Source organism: Schistocerca serialis, chromosome 1 (genome assembly GCF_023864345.2).
Source record: "Schistocerca serialis cubense isolate TAMUIC-IGC-003099 chromosome 1, iqSchSeri2.2, whole genome shotgun sequence".
NCBI lineage: Eukaryota > Metazoa > Arthropoda > Insecta > Orthoptera > Acrididae > Schistocerca > Schistocerca serialis.
Genome location: NC_064638.1, coordinates 312,849,179 through 312,872,955, shown reverse-complemented (window position 1 = coordinate 312,872,955; position 23,777 = coordinate 312,849,179). Strand labels below are relative to the sequence as shown.

At 44.2% G+C, this 23,777-nt stretch overlaps 1 protein-coding gene across 1 annotated transcript in view; it reads right to left on the bottom strand.

Annotated features, from left to right (window-relative positions):
• Window positions 1–10,321: 10,321 nt before the first annotated feature.
• The window catches only part of LOC126469890 (dynein axonemal intermediate chain 4-like), a 62,509-nt gene continuing 49,053 nt past the window's right edge, over window positions 10,322–23,777 (bottom strand). Inside the window, exon 5 of the mRNA XM_050097273.1 lies at window positions 10,322–10,750. Coding sequence (XP_049953230.1) covers window positions 10,322–10,750 — 429 coding nt within the window. The remainder of the gene's footprint in view (window positions 10,751–23,777) is intronic.

Genomic DNA, 23,777 nt, shown 5'->3' with positions numbered 1-23,777 from the left:
AAAGTAAAGCTATATTCTTTTACGTGTTATTGCAAGGAAAAAATCATGTAGAAAATGCATTTACTTTATATAATTTATTAATCTCCTCTGCTACCCGCTAACCAACCTCTGATGAAGTACGCTAATAGTTCCATAGATAAGAAAAATAACTTATTTAGCGATATTATCTACAATATAATGGTTAGTATTGTGAATTACATAAGAGTTCTTTGGCTTACGTCTGTTTTACTAATACAAGGAAGAAAGAGAATAAGTGTATGTTGCCCATCCTTCAAGACCAAAGGTGTGTCAACACAAACATATTTTCTCGGGCGGTGTAACACGACACATACTAGAGAGGTAACTGAAAATGGGGGAGAAGAGAAATTAATGTGAATAACTTAAAACAGGTACAGTTCGACAGTGTGATCAGGTGAGCTGGCCAACCAGTTGAAGAACATTTTACAAAGACTTTAGTTGCATATAAATACAAACAGACAAATACCGCTACGTTTTGTGTGGGGCCGCTACAGTGGGAAGAAGTATTTGGAACATATAATTATTGTGTTACTGATATTTCACACAAGCTCTGCAGCAAATTGAGAAACTGAATAATAAATCCAATAAATTCAATTTTCTGTTATCAAATTACAGTCTACATAATGCAGGAAATGCACTACCTTCACATGTACTGTAAACCAAACCACACAGTACAAATCTTTAAAAATAGTAATTACGTTTTCGTGCTCTAAAACTAAATAAGTAACCAGTATCAACTTGTAGCATTCATATAGAATTGATAAATCACACAAAATGTCCGAAGTATCATACGAAATTTTAAAGAGAGTAAATTCCTACAAACAGTTATCGAAAAACATGAGAGACGCACTGAAAAAATTAGACAAATTTCTGAAGAGAACAACATTATAAAGTAAAAAAACGGAAAGAAAGGTACTACTCTGCTGCAGATATTTCTGACATCTAATTACATGAAACGTAAATACTTGTAGCCAAGATAGGCCCCGCCAAATGATGCAAAAAAATACAATAAAACTATAATAAACATACACAAAGATTTTCAAGCGAGAGTAAGCACTCCATCATGTTTTACGCATTCAGGGAAATCGCATCACGTGACTTTCGTTACGAAATTGTTCTAAAGCTACAACAATTATACTCATAGTAACTTAACTATCGCTCTGTTGTGCTATACGAAAAGAGATGACATTGTAAAGTTGAAGTAAATAATTTTGAAATCTGTAGAATATAAATCATTCTTCGATTTCTCATTGTTCTTTTGTTTTATAGCTGATTTCGATGTGTTTATCTGCTGTCCTTCTAAACTACCTGAATATAACATAAAAGTTTTGCAGCCAAGACAGGCAAATATGTAAAACATAATGACACTATATAAAAAAACACACACACACACAATTGTCTCGTAGTGTTAGGATGCTGTCAGCACACAGTATGCTGTCGGTGACCTTATAATACGGATCAGTTGTGTTTGTTTCTTATAGTCTCATTATGTGCTTACGTGTTTTGATGGCTCCTATCTTGGCTACAGATCTTTTTTGAATACTATTTGCTGACGGTGACATTACAATAGGGGTCAATTGTGTATGTTTATTATAGTTTTATTGTACTTTTTTACACCATTTAACGCGCGTCTATCTCGACTACAAGTATTTACGTTTCATGTAATTAGAATGTCAGAAATATTTGATGATAATCAACTAAATCTAAAAGCTCCAGAAAAAAATAAAAATATTCGCGATAAAGGTTCTTATACAAAGGTTGCCCAGAAAGTAATGAACGTCATTTTTTTTCCTTCAACAATTCTTTATTAAAAATAATGAGAATTACACACAACAAAGAATGGTGTTTTATCTACACGCCTTATTTTTCCACGTGATATCCATCACGTTCTATGGCCTTCCTCAAGCGCGAAGCAAGGGCGTGTATGCCCTGTTAGTATCAGTCCGTGTCCTGTGACGGAGCCAGTGTTTCACTGTGTGAATCACCTCCTCAGCTCCTAAAAATGTCTTCCACGAATGGCATCCTTTAATGGCGAATGACAAGATCAGCTCGCTGCAACATGTCAGGCGTTACAGTCGTGGATGGTCTCCCCGACCGCTGCAAATCGTGGAGCTTCGCCGAACTGCTTTCTGATGACTCCACTCTCCATGCCCAGCGACTAACTGTACTACTGTCGACAGCAGATGCTCCATAGATTTTGCTCAAGCGTTTGTGAATATTCTCCAGTCTCTTTCTCTGTGAGAAATTCAATGACGGCACGTTGCTTGTAACGTACATCACCTACAGACGCCATTTTGAAACTCTCCTGCGGCTGCGCTATCTGATGGAAGTATCGGAAACTTGGAGTAAGCACTCAGGAGGCTTCAAGTAATACATAAGTAACGTTTCACATTCATAGCAATCATCGGCTCTTTCACCACAGCAGGTAGAGTTGGAAGCGTCTACGAAGATGATTGCAAGGAATGGAACCGTGTGGAAGATTGGAAATTATTCATCTTCTGGAAGCCGCTCAGCTGTGAATGTTCTGAAGGAGAGAGGAGGTCCCACTGCTTATGTTTGCCAATGAGTAGACAGCTCTGTCATCAGTGCCTTCCGTCTTATTTGTGATGCATTGTTACCAAGCAAAGCAAGATGCAGCTTCACTCAATTCGCGTCCAACAAACCAGACAGATATGGTTTGAAATTATGGTTGGCTGTTGATGTAACGACAAAGTATATATGTAATGCTTTCCCATACCTCGGCAAAGAGGATACGCATAGAGAGAAACAACCACTTGGAGAGTACATCGTTCTGTGTCTCATGGAGCTATTTGTAAATCAAGGAAGAAATGTGATCACAGACAACTTTACATCTCTTCAACTTGCTAAAATACTCAAAGAAAAGAAAGCTTCATTAGTTGGTACAATGAACAAGATCCGCTGTGGAATCACCGATGAAGTAAGGAAGCCGAATGCTAAAATACACTCCACCACAATACCGCACAATAGTGGCAACACAGACTGTAACTTGGCTGTATACCAAGGAAAGAAGAATAAAAATGTCATTCTTCTGAAAATGCTGCATGCTGAAGTAGCAATAAGCAAGGAAGGAAAGAAAAAACCCGAAACCGTAATGTTCTACAATGCAACAAAGTACGGGGTGGATGTGGTTGATCAAATGACCCGTAAATATGCTATGAAGGTTGTATGTAGGAGACGGCCAATGCATGTCTTCTACAACATACTGGACATGGCGGCAATGGGTCATCTATAAGATCGTAACGAACAAGAAAATGGAAAGGAAGAAGTTCATATTTCAGCCGGCAAATGAACTCAAGGGAATGGAAAAGCAAGAACATCAGGCAAAGGAAGATGATATGGGACTCAAATCACCTAGAAAGCGGAGGAAGTTCGAAATCAGTCTTCTTAAAAAGCAACAAGACCAGCGAAAAGTGTGTGAAACAGAAATAACCTGTGCTAAGTGCATTTAGCAGCTTCAAATGACTTGAGCGAACAGTAATACAGAGCCGTTTGTAAAATATATGTGAGAGTAAAATGGGCCAAATATACTAAATGTGTCTAGAAGGTTGTATGAATAGTTAATAATCTATAGTTAAGAAAGTTGTTAGCAGTAGCAACAATAAATTTATATGATACAATGTTGTTCAAATAAATTAGTAATTATTATTTATAATTGTAAATAATTGTTGTGATTATTAGAAATAAAGTATGGATTAACAGACACTAAAAAAAGTACTTGTTTAAGTAAAATACGAAAATATTTTATGTGAGGTCAAAATGACCCCTTTCCGCCGTTTTAGGAATGTTAGAAACTCCGCCTTTCTAGAGTTATATCGCTCCTGTCTAGAACCTGTGTGTCAGGAGAATGACTTGCGTGCACAGTGACAGATGGTAATAAGTGGTTTCAGTCGAGTACGTAGTCCCAATTTTCATCCATCAGTGTACAGCAGTGCACAGAGACATCCAAGAAACAGGTCAAGAGAATGTTTTTGTGAATTGTTCTGTTTATTTCTTGAAGGCTTTTTTGATAAAGAAAATATCAGAATGTTAAATATTTATTTCGTGAAAAAGTACAGTCCGAAAGTGTGTTATTTGTTGATTGGTTAGTCACGAAAAGGGCGGACTAACGCGAGAGGATGATGTTATTCTATTGGCATTAAAGAAAACTGACCAATCAGAACGGAGTATTCTTCGCGTTTCTATTCTCTTGGAGACGTAGAATGCTTACAGCAGCCTAGGGAATCGGAGTAAAGATTTTCAATTGTATGGTCGTGTGTAGTTCGTACTCCGAAGGAAGTTATAATTTGCCAGTTTTAGTTGTGCAGGATGCTTAAAAACTGTTTTAAAGTGAAGGCATAATTATTCCTGTGTGTTTTTTTTAGAAAGTACGGATTTTTAAGTAGTTTTGTAAATGAGAAAAGACAGTAATTCCACATGGCATATTGGCCAGATCGGTGACTAAAAACTAGACATTAAAAATTAGACACCGATAAACTTATACACACATCAAAAAAAGTTTTGCATCACCCCAGTTCCCAGAACTCCTGATGATAGACGTTGATCGTGGATACTGTATCACAGACACAGTCCCTGTGACTCTTCAGAGATGACACTAAACCCGCCCAAAGATATAAACAACCATGCAAGAGCAGCGCCTATTAGACGGAGGTGATGCGACAGCCGATCAGTTCCACTCATTCCACCAGGAAGGAGGTACACGCCTCGTGTTGTCTGTAGTTCAACCATACCTAGACGGTCCATACCGCGATTCGATCGCGTCTGCATTGTTACTTTGTGCCAGGAAGGGCTCTCAACAAGTGATGTGTCCAGGCGTCTTGGAGTGAACCAAAGCGATGTTGTTTGGACATGGAGGAGATACAGAGAGACAGGAATTGTCGATGACATGCCTCGCTTATGCCGCCCAACGGCTATTACTGCAGTGGATGACCGCTACCTACGGATTATCAGTCGGAGGAACCCTGACAGCAACGCAACCATGTTGCATAATACTTTTAGTGCAGCCACAGGCCGTCGTGTTACGTCTCAAACTGTGCGCAATATGCTGCACGATGCGAAACTTCACTCCCGACGTCCATGGCGAGGTCCATATTTGCAACCAAGACACCATGCAGCGCGGCACAGATGGGCCCAACAACATGCCGAACGGACAGCTCAGGATTGGCATCACGTTCTCTTCACCGCTGAATGTCGCATATGCCTTCAACCAGACAATCGTCGGAGACGTATTTGGAGGCAATCTAGGCAGGCTGAACGCCTTAGACCCACTGTACAGCGAGTGAAGCGAGGTGGAGGTCCCCTGATGTTTTGGGGTGGCATTATGTGGGGCTGACGTACGCCTCTGATAGTTATGGAAGGCGACGTAACGTGAATGCCGTCCTTCGACCGATAGTGGAACCATATCGGCAGCATATTGGCGAGTCATTCGTCTTCATCGACGCCCCCCTCGTGCACATCTTGTGAATTATTTCCTTCAGGATAATGACATCGCTCGACTAGAGTGGCCAGAATGTTCTCCAGATATGAACGCTATCTAACATGCTTGGGATAGATTGAAAAGGGCTGTTTATGGGCGATGTGACCCATCAACCACTCTGAGGATTCTTCGCCGAATCGTCGTTGAGGAGAGGAATTATCAGTGCCTTGCTGAACTTGTGGATAGTATGCCACGACGAATACAGGCATGCATCAATTCAAGAGGGCGTGCTACTGGGTATTAGAGGTACCGGTGTGTACAGCAATCTGGACCACGACCACTGAAGGTCTCGCTGTATGACAGCACAACATGCAACGTGTGATTGTCATGAACAATAAAAAGGGCGGAAATAATGTTTATGTTGATCTCTATTCCAATTTTCTGAACAGGTTCCGGAACTCTCGGAACCGAGGTGATGCAAAACTTTTTTTTTTATGTGTGTAATTCCGAAACGCGTCACTTGCTGATCGATTAAATCATTCTTCATCTGTTCTATGACTTTTTATGCGACGTTGTCAGCTTCAGGATAGATCTATGTATAATTAATAGAGAAGTCGCTAGCCTCCTACGTGACTTAATGCCAGACCTTCAGTATCCGTACATTACACGGGAACCACTGTAGCAACTGCATTTCCGTAGAAGTCTTTCGAAGAGCGTGTGCTCTAGACACATGTAATGACATTTGTTGTTATGTGTGCGGAGAGTACACACTATTCGAAAGGCGTCTACGCAATCCAGCTACAACAATGGTTCCTGTATTAAGTACAGATGCGACTGCAATACTATGGACGTTTGATGTACTGGGGCCTGAAGAAATCGTCACTGAGGCATTACAGCTTGTACCCTAAATAAAGTTTTGAAAAATAAGGGCGATAGTACATACTTCTACAATAACGCAACGTTTTTGCTTATTCTTTTTTTTTATTGAGACCTTTTTCTCAGTACCCATTAGATCAAAAGAAATGGCTACGTGCAGCCACCCATTTAATCGAGGGTAAAGTAAATATGTTTAAAAAAAAGGGAGAACGTCGAAATACTCACCTTGATACATGTTCACAGTAATCTGAAAGAGTGAGCCCACAAGCGCCTACGTCCCAAAACATCTTATACAAATCGTATGATTCCCGCACAAGGAGAGACAATGTTTTACTCGTCAGATCGCCTTGCTTTGGTATGAAATGCAGTAGGGCGTTGTCTGTATTCTTTATGGTTTCTATAGAGCAATGTCTGCATAGTACCTGTATCTGTCTAATCATGATGTACATCCTCCCTTCTTTTCAACAGATTTACTTTTCTCTCCATTAAATGAGTGGCTGCATATAGTGATTTCCTGTTATCTAAATGCATGCATATCTGAGGGAGTATTGCATCCAACTATACAAACACCTTACATTGAGTTGACAAAAGTTATACGACACCTCCTAATATCGTGTCGGACCTCCTTTTGCCTGGCGTACTGCAGCAATTCTTCGTGGCATGAACACAAGTTTTTGGGAATCCCCTGCAGAAATACTGAGCCGTGCTGCCACTATAGCCGCATACCCACTTAGCCATCAAGGTGTACCAAGCACCTGCCCCACGGAACCAATCAACAAGATTACGTGGGGACTCTCTCGGTTTGAATGTGAATTTGCTCAGCCCATTGTTTTCTGGATTCACTGTTTCTGTCATAATTTGTAAAGATAAAAAGTCATCAGATATTGATGAAAACTGAGAGATCTGTCGGATAGTCTAATTCGAATACGAGGGTTGTCCAGAAAGTAACTTCCGATCGGTCGTTAAATGGAAACCACAGTGAAAATCAGAAACATTTTATTTGCAAGAGTTAACTACACTTTCCAGATACTTCTCTACATAGTCTCCGCTCCGACCTAAACATTTGTCGGAGCGTTATACCAAATTTCTAACACCATCGTCATAGAAGGCAACTGCCTGTGCATTCCGATAATTCTCTACGCTGGTCTATAGCGTCTTCACTGCCCCTGCAGAGTGCGGCTAAGAATTGCCATGAAGAAAGAGGTGCGTGGCAGTTGTGTTAGGTGGGTTGCACTCATTAAGGCGAAGCCTCTCAGTGGGTCCTCCTACTTGGCGGGAGACATCGTTCTTCTAGGCACCTTTACTCGCTCACAGTGAGCTCACAACTGAAAAGAGTGTCTTGATGCGATTGACGGTCATACTAGAGACACTACCCACCACATCTGTGCAAAGCTTCATCGGGTTTTCACTGTGGTGTCCGTTTCGCGACCGATCGGAACTTACTTTCTGGACAACCCTCGTATATAATGTAGTCTTGAGAGTCATCAGATTAGCATTTGGTAGCGTACTTCCAAATACTTCTAGTGGAGAAAGAACTAATTTGTAAGCGTAATTTTTATCATTATTCTTTTCCAGCTTCTATACATCTGACGATGTTATGAGGTTATAAACTATACTTTGTGGTTAATTATGACGTTTATAATTTTGGAGAGTCTGCGGCCTTGCCAAAGTCGAACATTTCAAATCACTAAAGTAGTAAGATGAAACAAGCATGTAATAAAGTGTCTCCGACGAGAACTAAAATGCTTGTTCTGTGCTACAGCAGTTCTCAGTTGTCAGAAATGAATAAGCCAAGATGGGGAGGGGGGTGGAAGGAGCATGACACTTGATTTGCATCATAAATGCAATCGGTCTCTTGTAAAGCTCCATTTCATGCCGCTTTAAAGATTTTTTCCTAAGAATTAAATAGCAGCAGCGTGAATAGTAGTGGAAACAACAATGGAGCTCCAGCTTCGATTCGTTATTCGATTGTATGTGGTGTGTTACTGCTTATGCCTGTTGACTTACTCGCGTTTCTAAGAAATACCATTCCATTTCACACAAGGAAACAGCAGGCTCTCATCTGTTGGTGCACAAGAATTTAGAAAAGTCGTACACTACTCCACGATCGACATAGTCCAGCAACATCCCATTAATCGACTGAAATCCGGTCAATCAGCCTGAAGAAACGCCATGAGCGTGTTGCTGCCTGGAAGTCGGATGGTCGTCTTGACTCCCGCCAGGCTTCTGCGAGTCAAAGCCCTAGCTTACACATTCCGACTTTTTAATCTTTTTCTTGTGTTAGAGACGAAGAACTCTCACTACAATCCAATGATGAGAGATGGCTTGAGCATCCCAGCTGTGACTACAACCGAGCGGCACAGATAGCGGCATACATGCTCTCACCGGGTTCTTTGAGGAACTGCATCATGCTGAAATGGTAAGAGGACCTAGACATTAATCTCTAAATTTTTTTTGTTTTGATTTACTAGTACTCTGCATTTCTTTTTTTATGTCGATATACCAAAATTGTAGATTTGTGCATGTCTTTGTATCAAATGCTGAGTAATTACTGTAGTAATAATAACACCATGCGTCTTATCTAGCCGGAGCATGAATACTTGTAGAGAAACAGTAAGGTATGCACATACCTTCATTTGAAAATATGCACAGGCAGCTCTAAGAGTACGAAAACCCCCCAACAAACAGCAAGATTACACCCCTAAGGTGAAATTACCAAATATGCCGGATCCAGTCGCAAAATCATGTTTTATTTATTCGATTTGCAAAAGTGAATAAATAAAACATGATTATGCGACTGGTTCTGCATATTTGGTACTTTTATGGTTTACGGTCGCTGCACGACTTGGGAACCACATGGAGCACACCATTCACACCTAAGGTGGTCACGTGGGCTGTCTGTGACACTATTCTGTACGACCAACAAATTTGTACCGACCGAACGCTTGTAGCTAAGGAGCTTACATTGTTGTATGTCAGTGAGGTGAGATAAAAGATCGTGCCTCTTAATGCATATCTCGGTACCTTGTGATGAGAACGTTAATAATTAGGCTGTTCAGGAAAAAATGAAACGTAAAGATCCGAGCATAAAGTTCAGTCGAATGCGGGGTGTGATAATGAATGTCTTGCGGGCCAGCCGGCCGGTCGAAGTGGCCGTGCGGTTCTAGGCGCTACAGCCTGGAACCGCGCGACCGCTACGGTCGCAGGTTCGAATCGTGCCTCGGGCATGGATGTGTGTGATGTCCTTAGGTTAGTTAGGTTTAAGTAGTTCTAAGTTCTAGGCGACTGATGACCTCAGAAGTTAAGTCGCGTAGTGCTCAGAGCCATTTGAACCATTTTGAACCTTGCGGGCCATCATTAGTGCCCTGGCGTCAATAGGATGCAGACTGAATAGCACTCTGCGTAGAAACCCAGGGTGTAGAACACATATAATACTGTAAGTGACTGTGGAGCATGGTACACTCCTTGATCAGTTTGATTTTCGTATATGTTTTAAAATAAATAAAAGAAGTCGTTTCTACGTCAAGTATCTTCTATAAATAAACAAGACGAACAAACTGCAGCTTGAGAAAGTATGTCATCACATAATAAAATACATTGGGGCTGGAAGCCTCGGCGATGATGGAGACATTAAAATAAAAAATAAAGGTAATAACAGCAATGTTAATAACAATAATTGAGCAAAGTTTTCTACTCCGAACAACAACGTGAACAGTACATCACAGAGACGTAATTATAAATTACACCGCCACTTGTGATAAAAAGGAATATTTGGTGAATAATATGGTAATATCAGTTATGCTTGCAGTTGAGAGTATTTCAGTGCCGTTAGGGAAGAAAACAAATGTCTAATACCGGGTTCTAAGCCGAGCAATGCCGGCAATGCCGACGCGCCACGCTATATGATAAGTAGTGCCAGCAAGTCTAGAAATGAACAAATTCGTTAAGGAGCGTGGCGGTAATGGAGATTTTAAGAGAAAACTGTTATTGGGCTCAGAAGGGCGAGCCGAGCTTGCGGAGGCGCACGAGCAGCTCGGGCCTGGTGACGTTGAGCCTGCGGATGGCGTCGGCGAGCGCGGCGGCCTGGAAGAAGGGCGGGTGCGGCACGTCGCGCAGCGTGAACACGTGCACGGCGCCCGCGTCGTCGGCGGCGAGCAGCGCGCTGCCCGACGGCGTGAAGAGCAGGCTCGAGCAGGCGGCGGCGCCGGGCAGCGCCGTCTCGGAGGCGGGCCGGAAGGCGGCGCGCGCCAGGTCCCACAGCTGCAGCCGCACGTCGGCCGCCGCCGCCAGCAGCGGCGCCAGCGCGGGGCTCCACGCGGCCGCGCGCACCGCGTCGCGGCCCGCGCGCAGCGTCGCCACCGGCTGCCACACGCCGCGCGCCCACACGCGCACGCACCGGTCGCCGCCCGCCGTCAGGAACACCTGCCGGCCCACGCACACTGATCACCGGACTGCAGCCGCGCCGCCAGTCCGCGCGATCTTCACTCGCCTCTCTACGCTACAGAGACTGCGTATAAATTTCGCATATCACGACGGATTTTGTGTCGAATTGTTCGTGCTCTCTGTAGATTAGTTCAGACGTTCTTTGCACAACAGTATTTAGCATGGATAGGGACTGCGACTGCTGTGTTCGAATGCACCTTGAGGCTGTTGCCAATGGGCGCCACTCTGGGGGTCCGGACGGGGGTTTGTCGGGAATGGCCGGCTCGTCCCATACATCCCCCGATCGGACTACGACTGTGGCTGTCCGGGATACTGCCCACATTGAGGCTGACCCCTCACCTGTGGTAGAGCGGGAGGTCGTCTCGAGGTGTGGCAGGGGGCGAAAGACATTCCGGAGGGCTGAACGGAAGGCCTCTCCAGTTTGGCTGACAAACCAGTTTCAGGCTCTGTCTCCGGCTGATACTGATCTTCGGCCGGACATGGTTGCTTGTCCTGTTCCAGGGTTGCCCCTCAGTCTACAAGATCTGGGCGGTCGCAGACGGTGGGCTTACTGGTAGTTGGGAGCTCCAGCATCAGGCACGTAATGGGGCCCCTTAGGGGTATAGCTGCAAGGGAGGGGAAGAAAACCAATGTTCACTCCGTGTGCATACCGGGGGGAGTCATTCCAGATGTGGAAAGGGTCCTTCCGGAAGCCATGGAGGGTACAGGGTGCACCCATCTGCAGGTGGTCGCTCACGTCGGCACCAATGATGTGTGTCGCTATGGATCGGAGGAAATCCTCTCTGGCTTGCGGCGGCTATCTGATTTGGTGAAGACTGCCAGTCTCACTAGCGGGATGAAAGCAGAGCTCACCATCAGCAGCATCGTCGACAGGACTGACTGCGGACCTTTGGTACAGAGCAGAGTGCAGGGTCTGAATCAGAGGCTGAGACGGTTCTGCGACCGTGTGGGCTGGAGATTCCTCGGCTTGCGCCATAGGGTGGTGGGGTTTCGGGTTCCGCTGGATAGGTCAGGAATCCACTACACCCAGCAGGCGGCTACACGGGTAGCAGGGGTTGTGTGGCGTGGACTGGGCGGTTTCTATGTTAGATTGCCTTGGGCAAGTACAGAAAGGGCAACAGCCTCAAAGGGTGCGGGGCAAAGTCGGGACATGCGGGGACTAAGCAGCAGGCCATATCGTTTAATTGTAAACAGTCGAAGCTGTGTTGGTAAAGTACCGGAACTTCAAGCACTGATAGAAAGCACCGAAGCTGAAATCGTTATAGGTACGGAAAGCTGGCTGAAGCCAGAGATAAATTCTACCGAAATTTTTACAAAGGCACAGACGGTGTTTAGAAAAGATAGATTGCATGCAACCGGTGGTGGCGTGTTTTTCGCTGTTAGTAGTAGTTTATCCTGTAGTGAAACAGAAGTGGATAGTTCCTGTGAATTATTATGGGTGGAGGTTATACTCAACAACCGAGCTTGGTTAATAATTGACTCCTTTTACCGACCTCCCGACTCAGCAGCATTAGTGGCAGAACAACTGAGAGAAAATCTGGAATACATTTCACATAAATTTCCTCAGCATGTTATAGTCTTAGGTGGAGATTTCAATTTACCAGATGTAGACTAGGACAATCAGATGTTTAGGACGGGTTGTAGGGACAGAGCATCGAGTGACATTATACTGAATGCACTATCCGAAAATTACCTCGAGCAATTAAACAGAGAACCGACTCGTCGAGATAACATCTTGGACCTACTGATAACAAACAGACCCGAACTTTTCGACTCTGTAAGCGCAGAACAGGGAATCAGTGATCATAAGGCCGTTGCAGCATCCTTGAATATGGAAGTAAATAGGAATGTAAAAAAAGTGAGGAAGGTTTATCTGTTTAGCAAGAGTAATAGGAGGCAGATTTCAAACTGCCTAACAGATCAAAACGAAAATTTCTGTTCCGACACTGACAATGTTGAGTGTTTATTGAAAAAGTTCAAGGCAATCGTAAAATGCGTTTTAGACAGGTACGTGCCGAGTAAAACTGTGAGGGACGGGAAAAACCCATCATGGTTCAACAACAAAGTTAGGAAACTACTGCGAAATCAAAGAGAGCTTCACTGCAAGTTTAAGCCCAGCCAAAACCTCTCAGACAAACAGAAGCTAAACGATGTCAAAGTTAGCGTAATGAGGGCTATGCGTGAAGCGTTCAGTGAATTCGAAAGTAAAATTCTATGTACCGACTTGACAGAAAATCCTAGGAAGTTCTGGTCTTACGTTAAATCAGTAAGTGGATCGAAACAGCATATCCAGACACTCTGGGGTGATGATGGCATTGAAACAGAGGATGACACGCGTAAAGCTGAAATACTAAACACCTTTTTTCAAAGCTGTTTCACAGAGGAAGACCGCACTGCAGTTCCTTCTCTAAATCACCGCACGAGCGATAAAATGACTGACATCGAAATAAATGTCCAAGGAATAGAAAAGCAACTGAACTCACTTAACAGAGGAAAGTCCACTGGACCTGACGGGATAACATTTCGATTCTAGACAGAGTACGCGAAAGAACTTGCCTCCCTTCTAACAGCCGTGTACCGCAAGTCTCTAGAGGAACGGAAGGTTGCAAATGATTGGAAAAGAGCACAGGTAGTCCCAGTTGTCAAGAAGGGTTGTCTAGCAGATGCGCAAAACTACAGGCCTATATCTCTGACATCGATCGGTTGTAGAATTTTAGAACATATTTTTTGCTCGCGTATCATATCATTTCTGGAAACCCAGAATCTACTCTGTAGGAATCAACACGGATTCCGGAAACAGCGATCGTGTGAGACCAAACTCGCTTTATTTGTTCATGAGACCCAGAAAATATTACATACAGGCTCCCAGGTATGTGCCATTTTTCTTGGCTTCCGGAAGGCGTTCAGTACTATCGCCTGATAAATAAAGTAAGAGTCTACGGGATATCAGACCAGCTGCGTGGCTGGATTGAAGAGTTTTTAGCAAACAGTACACAACATGTTGTTCTCAATGGAGAGACGTCTACAGACGTTAAAGTAACCTCTGGCGTACCACAGGGGAGTGTTATGGGACCATTGCTTTTCACAATATATATAAATGACCTAGTAGATAGTGTCGGAAGTTCCATGCGACTTTTCGCGGATGATGCTGTAGTAGAGAGAGAGGTTGCAGCATTAGAAAATTGCACCGAAATGCAGGAAGATCTGCAGCGGATAGGCACTTGGTGCAGGGAGTGGCAACTGACCCTTAACATAGAAAAAAGTAATGTATTGCGAATACATAGAAAGAAGGATCTTTTATTGTATGATTATATGATAGCGGAACAAACACTGGTAGCAGTTACTTCTGTAAAATATCTGGAAGTATGCGTACGGAACAATTTGAAGTGGAATGATCAAATAAAATTAATTGTTGGTAAGGCGGGTGCCAGATTGAGACTCATCGGGAGAGTCCTTAGAAAATGTAGCCCATCAACAAAGGAGGTGACTTACAAAACACTCGTTCGACATATACTTGAGTATTGCTTATCAGTGTGGGATCCGTACCAGGTCGGGTTGACGGAGGAGGTAGAGAAGATCCAAAGAAGAGCGGCGCGTTTCGTCACAGGGTTATTTGGTAAGCGTGATAGCGTTACTGAGATGTTTAGCAAACTCAAGTGGCAGACTCTGCAAGAGAGGCGCTCTGCATCGCGGTGTTGCTTGCTGTCCAGGTTTCGAGAGAGTGCGTTTCTGAATGAGGTATCGAATATATTGCTTCCCCCTACTTATACCTCCCGAAGAGACCACGAATGTAAAAAAAAGAGAGATTCGAGCGCGCACGGAGGCTTTCCGGCAGTCGTTCTTCCCGCGAACCATACGCGACTGGAACCTGAAAGGGAGGTAATGACAGTGGCACGTAAAGTGCCCTCATCCACACACCAATGGGTGGCTTGCGTAATATAAATGTAGATGTAGAGGTAGACGGAAACTGCTGCAAATGGCCGAAATTACACAGTCCAGTCGCATTAATGTGACTACCGCCTACGTTCGACGTCAACGTACGAGGGTCACTCCAAAAGAAATGCACACTATTTTTGCAACAATACAGTTTTCATTCTGCATGTGTGAAAATTTTACAGTGTGTAGATACATCCTTCCCGCTTGTTTTCAAACTTAGTTCAACATGTCTTCAAGATAGCTGCTACAATTGACGTTCGTCTGAAGCAACGCGCTGTCATAGAATTCATGTGCTGTGAAAACGAGACAGTGGGAAACATCCACGAGAGGTTGAAAAAGGTGTATAGAGACGCTGCTGTCGATCGCAGTATAGTTAGTCGGTGGCCAAGCAGCTTATGTGATGAACGCGGGCTCGGCAACATTGAGGATCGTCCTCGCAGCGGCAGGCCTCGTGCTGCACACACTCCAGACAATGTGCAGAGAGTTAACGGATTCGTGACTGCTGAAAGACGCATCACGTTGGGATAGGGGAAGGAAGTGTTTGCAGAATACTGAAAGTGTTGGCGTTAAAAAAGGCTTGTGCCAGGTGGGTTCCCAGGATGTAGACAGTGGCTCACAAAGAAACAAGAAAAACGGTATGCAGCGAACTTTTGGAACACTACGAGAATGGTGGAGATAAATTTCTTGGAAGAATTGTGACAGGTGATGAAACATGGCTCCATCATTTTTCACCAGAGACGAAGAGGCAATCAATGGAGTCGCAAATCCACCCAAGAAAAAAAATTCAAAACCACACCTACTGCTGGAAAAGTTATGGCTGCGGTGTTTTGCGATTCCGAAGGACTCTTGCTTTTGGACATCATGCCAAGTGGAACCACCATAAATTCTGACGCATATGTGACGACACTGAAGAAACTTCAAGCTCGACTGAGTCGTGTTCGACCACATCGGAAAAAGCAGGATGTTTTGCTGTTGCGCGTCAATGCATGGCCACATGTCAGTCAAAGAACCATGGAAGCGATCACAAAATTCGGATGGACAACACTGAAACACCCGCCTTACAGTCCTGACCTGTGACTGTCATCTCTTTGGGGAACTGAACAAGGTTTGAAGATGATGACTCCCTTGTGCACGCTGCCAAACAGTGGCTCCAACAGGTTGGTCCAGAATTTTACCGTGCGGGTCTACAGGTGCTGGTTCCAAGATGGCGTAAGACAGTTGAGAGGGATGGAAATTATGTGGAGAAAAGAAAATATTTTTCCTAAAGGATGTATCTACACACTGTAAAACTTTCAAACATGTTGAATAAAAGATGGATTTAAAAAAAAATTGGCGGCATTTCTTTTGGAGTGACCCTCGTATAATAACCACTCACAAATGGCAGGTGGCAGCACTAGTATGTAAAGTGTGTCGGAGAACCGCGGAAAACAGTGCAACCGTTGTCGTATTACGGAAGCGGAGCGATTTATCTAACGTCCAAAAGCGAATGATCATTGATTTTCGCGCCAGACGTGGAAGCATTTCCGAAAAGCGCTAAGTTTGTAAACTGCTCGCGTGCTGCCACGCTTAAAATACACCGTGTATAGCAAAATGGCGCCGAGGCAACCGTGATGCACAACAGGCAATAGATCACAAGGGTGAACAATGACTGCGGAGATATGAGCGAGCTAATAGACGTGATACTGTTGAGCAACTGAAAAATGGTTCAAATGGCTCTGAGCACTATGGGACTCAACTGCTGTGGTCATAAGTCCCCTAGAACTTAGAACTACTTAAACCCAACTAATCTAAGGACGTCACACACATCCATGCCCGAGGCAGGATTCGAACCTGCCGCCGTAGCGGTCGTGCGGTTCCAGACTGAAGCGCCTTTAACCGCGCGGCCACTCCGGCCGGCTGAGCAACTGACAGCCCAGACGAACCTAGGGGCTCCCGATAGTGTCTCCTCAACCATTATTCAGCAAATGTTGCGGGGTATGGCAGGATCGATAAATAATTGAACATTTTTCATCATCATCACACAAAGGGAGTGCTTGCTGAGCTGATAGCATCATTAGTACGTGCACTGTTCGGATTTTACGTGCAAAACATGCAAAAAAACACGTTCTTTGGGAGGTTTTTGAAACGCGCCGCTTCTATGCTTTAAACATAAACGAGTCGGTTCGAACTTTGTACGAAAGTAGATAAACGGATAAAGTCGAAATGAAATTTTTTATCCAAAAACATTTATCCGTTGTCGAGATACTAAGGTTTAAAGTCGAACTAAATGTAGCGCGTAAAATTCGTTCTTAGTGAATTGAATGCGCGGAAACGGTAGAGTAATTCATATCAACAAACAAATAAATAATTTAGTCTTACCATAAAATTGAGAACTCACTTTCAAAAATCTAGCTTGGATTTTAAGTGCAAACACCGCGTTTTTGTGAATTTCTTATGCATGCAGCTTCTACGTTTCACACTGGTGCGAGTAGGTTTATGTTTTGTAGGATAGACAAATACATGTAATTAATGGCCGTTCTATTGTTTTGGGAAAGCTTTTCCCGTTTTCCCGACATGAGCAACAAGTTTCGAAAGACAATAAAAAACGTCTTCGCCCGAGTCAACAAAGATATACCTCGGTTGCCAAGCGAAGTCGATCTAACGTAAAAATTATGGTAGAATAAAAGCTGGGAATGAGTTCTGCTGTCAAAATTATGGTTTGGTAAAAGTTGGGAACCAGAATGAAAAATGCTTCTAGCGCAGCACTGAAAAAGCTGAATATGTCCTGGGCAGCTTTAGGGATGTAAAAGAAGGAAAGCAGCTCTTCAACTTATCTGGCAGCTCAAAAAAAACATTTAAAACATAACATCTTGACGTATTCGAGCTTTTTTACGAAGTAACCCTACTGCCTCAGCGTCCGCAGCTCGTGGTGTTGCGGTAGCGTTCCCGCTTACCGCGCACGGGGTCCCAGGTTCGATTCCCGGCGGGGTCAGGGATTTTCCCTGCCTAGAGGTGACTGGGTGTTGTTGTGTCGTCTTCATCATCATCGTTCATCCCCATTACGGTCGGAGGAAGGCAGTGGCAAACCACCTCCGCTAGGACGTTGCCTAGTACGGCGGTGCGGGTTTCTCTCCTCGTCCCCTACGCTCCTCGGAGTGTGGGACATCATCTTCATCACTTCCTCAGCGCAGTGAGCTCTCTTAGACCCATCCCCTGTTTCATTTTTGGTGAGCATTGTAAGAACAACAAATTCATGGGCTTCTACAGAGTGAGATGCATCTGAAGTAGGAAGTATCCGAGAGTGAGGGTGCATCTGTAATAGGAAGTATCCTAGAGTGGGGATGCAAGCGTTCTAAACTTGAATGACAAATTGTGTGGTACTGCACGACATTATAAGTGCCATATTGAATGACATGATCGGATTTGTCACGTTGTGCGACTTGACATCATGTATCATGTTACTTCGCTTGACAATACCCACTATATTACATGACATGGGTACCAATACTAACAAGCAAAAAAGGGCGAATATGTCAATATGTTTTGATTGAAATGTTTCTGAAACCGTCAGATAGATCGAAAAGCTAGTTCCCTTCTTATACATCCCTAACTCTGCCTAGGACATATTCGTCCTTATTTGTGCTACAGGAGGAGCATTTTCCATTCTGGTAACAATACTAACGATTTTAAACATAAATCTTGTCCTCGTTGCCATTACATAAGCATGGGGAAATTTCTTCATCTTAAAGTAACAGTTTATGTTTTTAGAGTTAAGTGCAATTCATATAACAAGACAAAATGTAAATGGTCAGCTACGAAAAGAAAGACACGAGGCATTGCCATGTTTGATACTGCTGCACTCAGCAACAAAGGCCGGAAGGCACTTCAAGATGACCCATCAGAGGGAGTAAACGTGTCTCCGTGTTTGTAACTTTAAGAATAGGTGATTATTATAGCACTGTAACTCAATTTAAGTGCAACTAATTCGTATAGTTGAAGCACATTATTAACATTTTTCTGTTTTCGTTGGTTTTTAGTAAATAACAGCAAATAGCATTCCAGTGTATGGGATTTACTTTGTTGCAGCACTGTATTACTGACACATCCCGGCGTCCATTTCACACAGTTCTCCAGGATTCATCTGCCTGACCCTTCTCTCAGTTACGGACAAAACTAGCTACAAGATCATTTTCCAAAGACACGTCGTTAGTACTGACCCTCCGGCATCTGTCGAGAGTCGCTATCGAAGCTCTGCAAATAGTTCGCATGTAGTCATATGTGGTACCCACTCCAGCACAAAGCATGGTTACAATCTGTGTGCACTACAGCTGTCACCTCTTGTGTGGGTGGTAATGTCACACCGAGAGACATAATGGAACGGATAGACATCTGCTGCATACAACCAGCTCTGCCGAATGTAGCCAACCAGTGGATGGGTGCTAGTGAAATGTTACTCGTCAGACGTACTTCGTCCCAGTACAACAGTAAACTGAAGGCAGAGGTTGAAAATACCGCTTCATTTGTAAATTACCGCCGGCCGGAGTGGCCGAGCGGTTCTAGGCGCTACAGTCTGGAACCGCGCGACCACAAAGGTCACAGGTTCGAATCCTGCCTCGAGCATGGATGTGTGTGATGTCCTTAGGTTAGTTATGTTTAGGTAGTTCTAAGTTCTAGGGGACTAATCACCTCAGAAGTTAAGTCCCATAGTGCTCAGAGCCATTTGAACCATTTTTTTTTGTAAATTACCTTGTTTTCACACAACCGGTTTCGGACTGTTATAAGCCCATCCTCGGGTGTCGTACTGGAAATAGCAAAAGACAGGAGATAATTTTCACACGCCGCAACACACATAGGAATCAAAAAATAAATTTTTCCAAAAAGTTTTAAAAACCTTTATTAAAACATTTCGAAACCGCCGGTCGGGGTAGGTGCTATGAAACCTATGTCAATGCGCAAGTGTTACATCTACATCTACGTCTACATTTATACTCCGCAAGCCACCCAACGGTGTGTGGTAGAGGGCACTTTACGTGCCACTGTCATTACCTCCCTTTTCTGTTCCAGTCGCGTATAGTTTGCGGGAATAACGACTGCCGGAAAGCCTCCGTGCGCGCTCGAATCTCTCTAATTTTACATTCGTGATCTCCTCGGGAAGTATAAGTAGGGGGAAGCAATATATTCGATACCTCATCCAGAAACGCACCCTCTCGAAACCTGGATAGCAAGCTACACCGCGATGCAGAGCGCCTCTCTTGCAGAGTCTGCCACTTGAGTTTGCTAAACATCTCCGTAACGCTATCACGCTTACCAAATAACTCTGTGACGAAACGCGCCGCTCTTCTTTGAATCTTCTCTGTCTCCTCTGTCAACCCGACCTGGTACGGATCCCACACTGATGAGCAATACTCAAGTATAGGTCGAACGAGTGTTTTGTAAGTCACCTCCTTTGTTGATGGGCTACATTTTCTAAGGACTCTCCCGATGAGTCTCAATCTGGCACCCGCCTTACCAACAATTAATTTTATTTGATCATTCCACTTCAAATTGTTCCGTACGCATACTCCCAGATATTTTACAGAAGTAACTGCTACCAGTGTTCGTTCCGCTATCATATAATGATACAATAAAGGATCCTTCTTTCTATGTATTCGCAATACATTACATTTGTCTATGTTGAGGGTCAGTTGCCACTCCCTGCACCAAGTGCCTATCCGCTGCAGATCTTCCTGCATTTCGCTACAATTTTCTAATGCTGCAACTTCCAGTACCAGACAGTACTACGAACAACTGCCTGGGTAGGGAATATCTACAAATGATATCAAGCATAATGCACTTTTAACTTATATTGCGTGCTTTTGTATGTAATATTTTGTTTTCATTTTAAATGTAAACCACTAGATTCAAATTGTGAACGGCCGGGCTAGTGGCCTCGTGTTCTTCTCTCCCTCAATAGATGGCAGCACTTTTGCCATTCTGGCTTACCAATTTGCCTCCTCGTTCGCGTTCGCTGCTCGCTGTTCTGCGCTCATAGGCAGCACGCTGCGCCTGGTAGACGCGGCGCTCGGGGACCACAGCACAGCGTAAGTGTCGTGATATCATTTGTATATACTCCCTACCCAGGCAGTTGTTCGTAGTACTGTCTGGTACCACTTGCGCATTGACATAGGTTTCATAACACCTAGGCCGAACGGCGATTTCGAAATGTTTTTTAAAAGATTTTAAAACTTTTTGGAAAAATTTGTTTTTGTTTCCAATGTGTGTTGCGGCGTGTGAAAATTATCTCCCGTCTTCTGCTATTTCCAGTGCGACACCTGGGGATGGGCTTATAACGTTCCGAAACCGGTCGTGTGAAAATAAAGTAATTTACAACGAAGCGGTATTTTCAACCTCTGCTATAATGCTCAGTTGTGGATGTTCTGCCAGCAGGATTGTTTGTAGTAAACTGAAGACAAATTTGGAAACGGAATTAGAGTTCAGGAAGGAAAAATTTTCAGAATTAACGTTTGGCGATGACACTGTACGGGACGCCTGGGTTAACATAAAGTGTAATAACTTGAGACGCAGTTCAGGTATTTATTGGCGGTTTGCTTCTACAACTGTGGTAGCTCAAAACATTCTCTGTGTTTGCTTGCGACAGTTGGTACCATGTGCGCATGCCTGTAACTGCTTTGTTCACGTAAAAGCGCGTCACTAGGCATGTGGACTCTGCAGCGAAAGGTCTTCTGTGTACGACGTCGTTTTTGGCTAGAGTATGGTCTGCGAGAAACTGACGATGTTCCCAGTTAGGTAACAATCAAGAAATGGAACAAGCGGCTTCGGAAAACTGGGGTTTGCTTTCGACGACGGACCTTCACGCCAAGAACGCAGCTTCCAACTTCCAAGATTACTGCTGAATCAATCCGTACGCCCTTCGCTCGTACGTCTGTGGGGGTTTATTAATAATCAAATGTACCAGCCACCTGTTCGTGATCTACTAGTTCTGCTCCTCGATTTCCTGCAGCTATCGTAAATGTTGCGTCTGCAATGCTGCAAAACACTTAGAGAAAGGTGGAATACGGATTAGACGTCTGTCACACCACTAACGGTGCGCATGTCGAGATGTAGTAGATGTGTAGAAAAATATTTTGAGTTAGCGTACTGGTAGAAATATACTGTCAATAAATACCTCAATTACTTCTCAAGTTATTACATATTATGTTATTGTATGTATAACCCAAACACCATGTACTTCTGTTAGAATCTACAAACGAGTTGAAAAGTCACTTTTTGTAAGAACATGCACAGAGTGTATTGGAAAGAGGTTACGAGATGAACATCAGTAAAAGTAAAACTACGTGGCCGAGCCGCGTGGGGTAGTCGCGCGGTCTCAGGTGCTTTATCACGGTTCACGCGGCTTCCCCCGTCGGAGGTACGAGTCCTCCCTCAAGCATGGGTGGGTGTGTTGTCCTTAGCGTAAGTTAGTTTAAGTTAGATTAAGTAGTGAGTAAGCTTAGGGACCGATGACCTCAACAGTCTGGTCCCATAAGATCTTAGCACAAATTTCCATTTTCCAACGTGACCGAAGTGTAGTCGAATTAAATCAACTGATGCTGACGGAATTAGATTAGGAAGTGAGTCGCCAGAAATAGGAGACGAGTTTTGACATTTGCTCACCAACATAACTGACGATGGCAGATCGTATACTACACGTGAGATTGACAATAAAAAGAAAAAGTTTTCTAAAAATACAAATATGTTAACATCCCAAGTTTGTTTTGGTGTTAGGAAATATTTTCCGAATGTCGTCTTACCTGGACGTTAAATACAGGCAATATACAGTAAAAATACGAAGAGAATACAAGGTTTTGAAATCTGATGTACAGCTTCATAGAGTGGATAACTAAAATGGAAATGCCGAGTGGCTAGGGCCTCCCATGTGGTAGACCGTTCGCCTTGTGCAAGTCTTTCGAGTTGACGCCACTTCAGCGACTTGTGTGTCGATGGGGATGAAAGGATGATGATAAGGACGACACAGCACCCAGACCCTGAGCGGAGAAAATATCCGACCCAGCCGGGAATCGAACGCGAGACGTTAGGTATGAAATTCCGTCGCACTGACCACTCAGCTACCAAGGGCGGACAGTAGATAACTAATGAAGAGATACGGAATAGAATTGGAGAGAATAGAACTTATGGCACAACACGACTGGAGGCTGGCCAAACACAGCAGGTCGTAGCACGGGTCTTCCATGTGCCACAAAGTGTGATCTCAAGATTATGACAATGATTCCAACACACAGGAAACGTGTCCAGGCGCTACAGTACGTGGCGTCCACCGTGTACAACACCACAAGAAGACAGATATCTCACCATCAGTGCCCTCAGACGGCCTCGTAGTACTGCAGGTAGCCTTGCTCGGGACCTTACCGCAAGTCACTGGAACAGTTGTCCCCAGGCACACGGTGTACAGACGACTGAACAGACTGGTTTATTCGCCCGTAGACCTGCAAGGATCATTCCACTCACCCCTGATCACAGGAGAGCCCGTAAAGCCTGGTGTCAAGAACACAGTACATGGTCATTGGAACAGTGGTCCCAGGTTATGTTCACGGACGAATCCAGGTATAGTCTGAACATGCTTTTCGCCGGGTTTTCATCTGGCGTGAACGAGGAACCAGATACCAACCCTTTAATGTCCTTGAAAGGGACCTCTATGGAGGTCGTGATTTGATGGTGTGGGGTGGGATTATGATGATTGGTGCACGTACACCCCTGCATGTCTTTGACAGAGGAACTGTAATAGGTCAGGTTTATCGGGACGTCATTTTGCACCAGTATGTCCGCCTTTTCAGGGGTGCAGTGGGTCACACCTTCCTCCTGATGGATGATAACTCACGGCCCCACCGAGCTGCCATCGCGAAGAAGTACCTTGGAACAGAAGATATCAGGTGAATGGAGTCGCCTGCCTGTTCTCCAGACCTAAACCCCATCGAGCACGTCTGGCATGCTCTCGGTCGACGTATCGCTGCACTTCTTCAAACCCCTAGGACAATTCAGGAGCTCCGACAGGCACTGGTGCAAGAATGGGAGGCTATGCTCCAGCAGCTGCTCG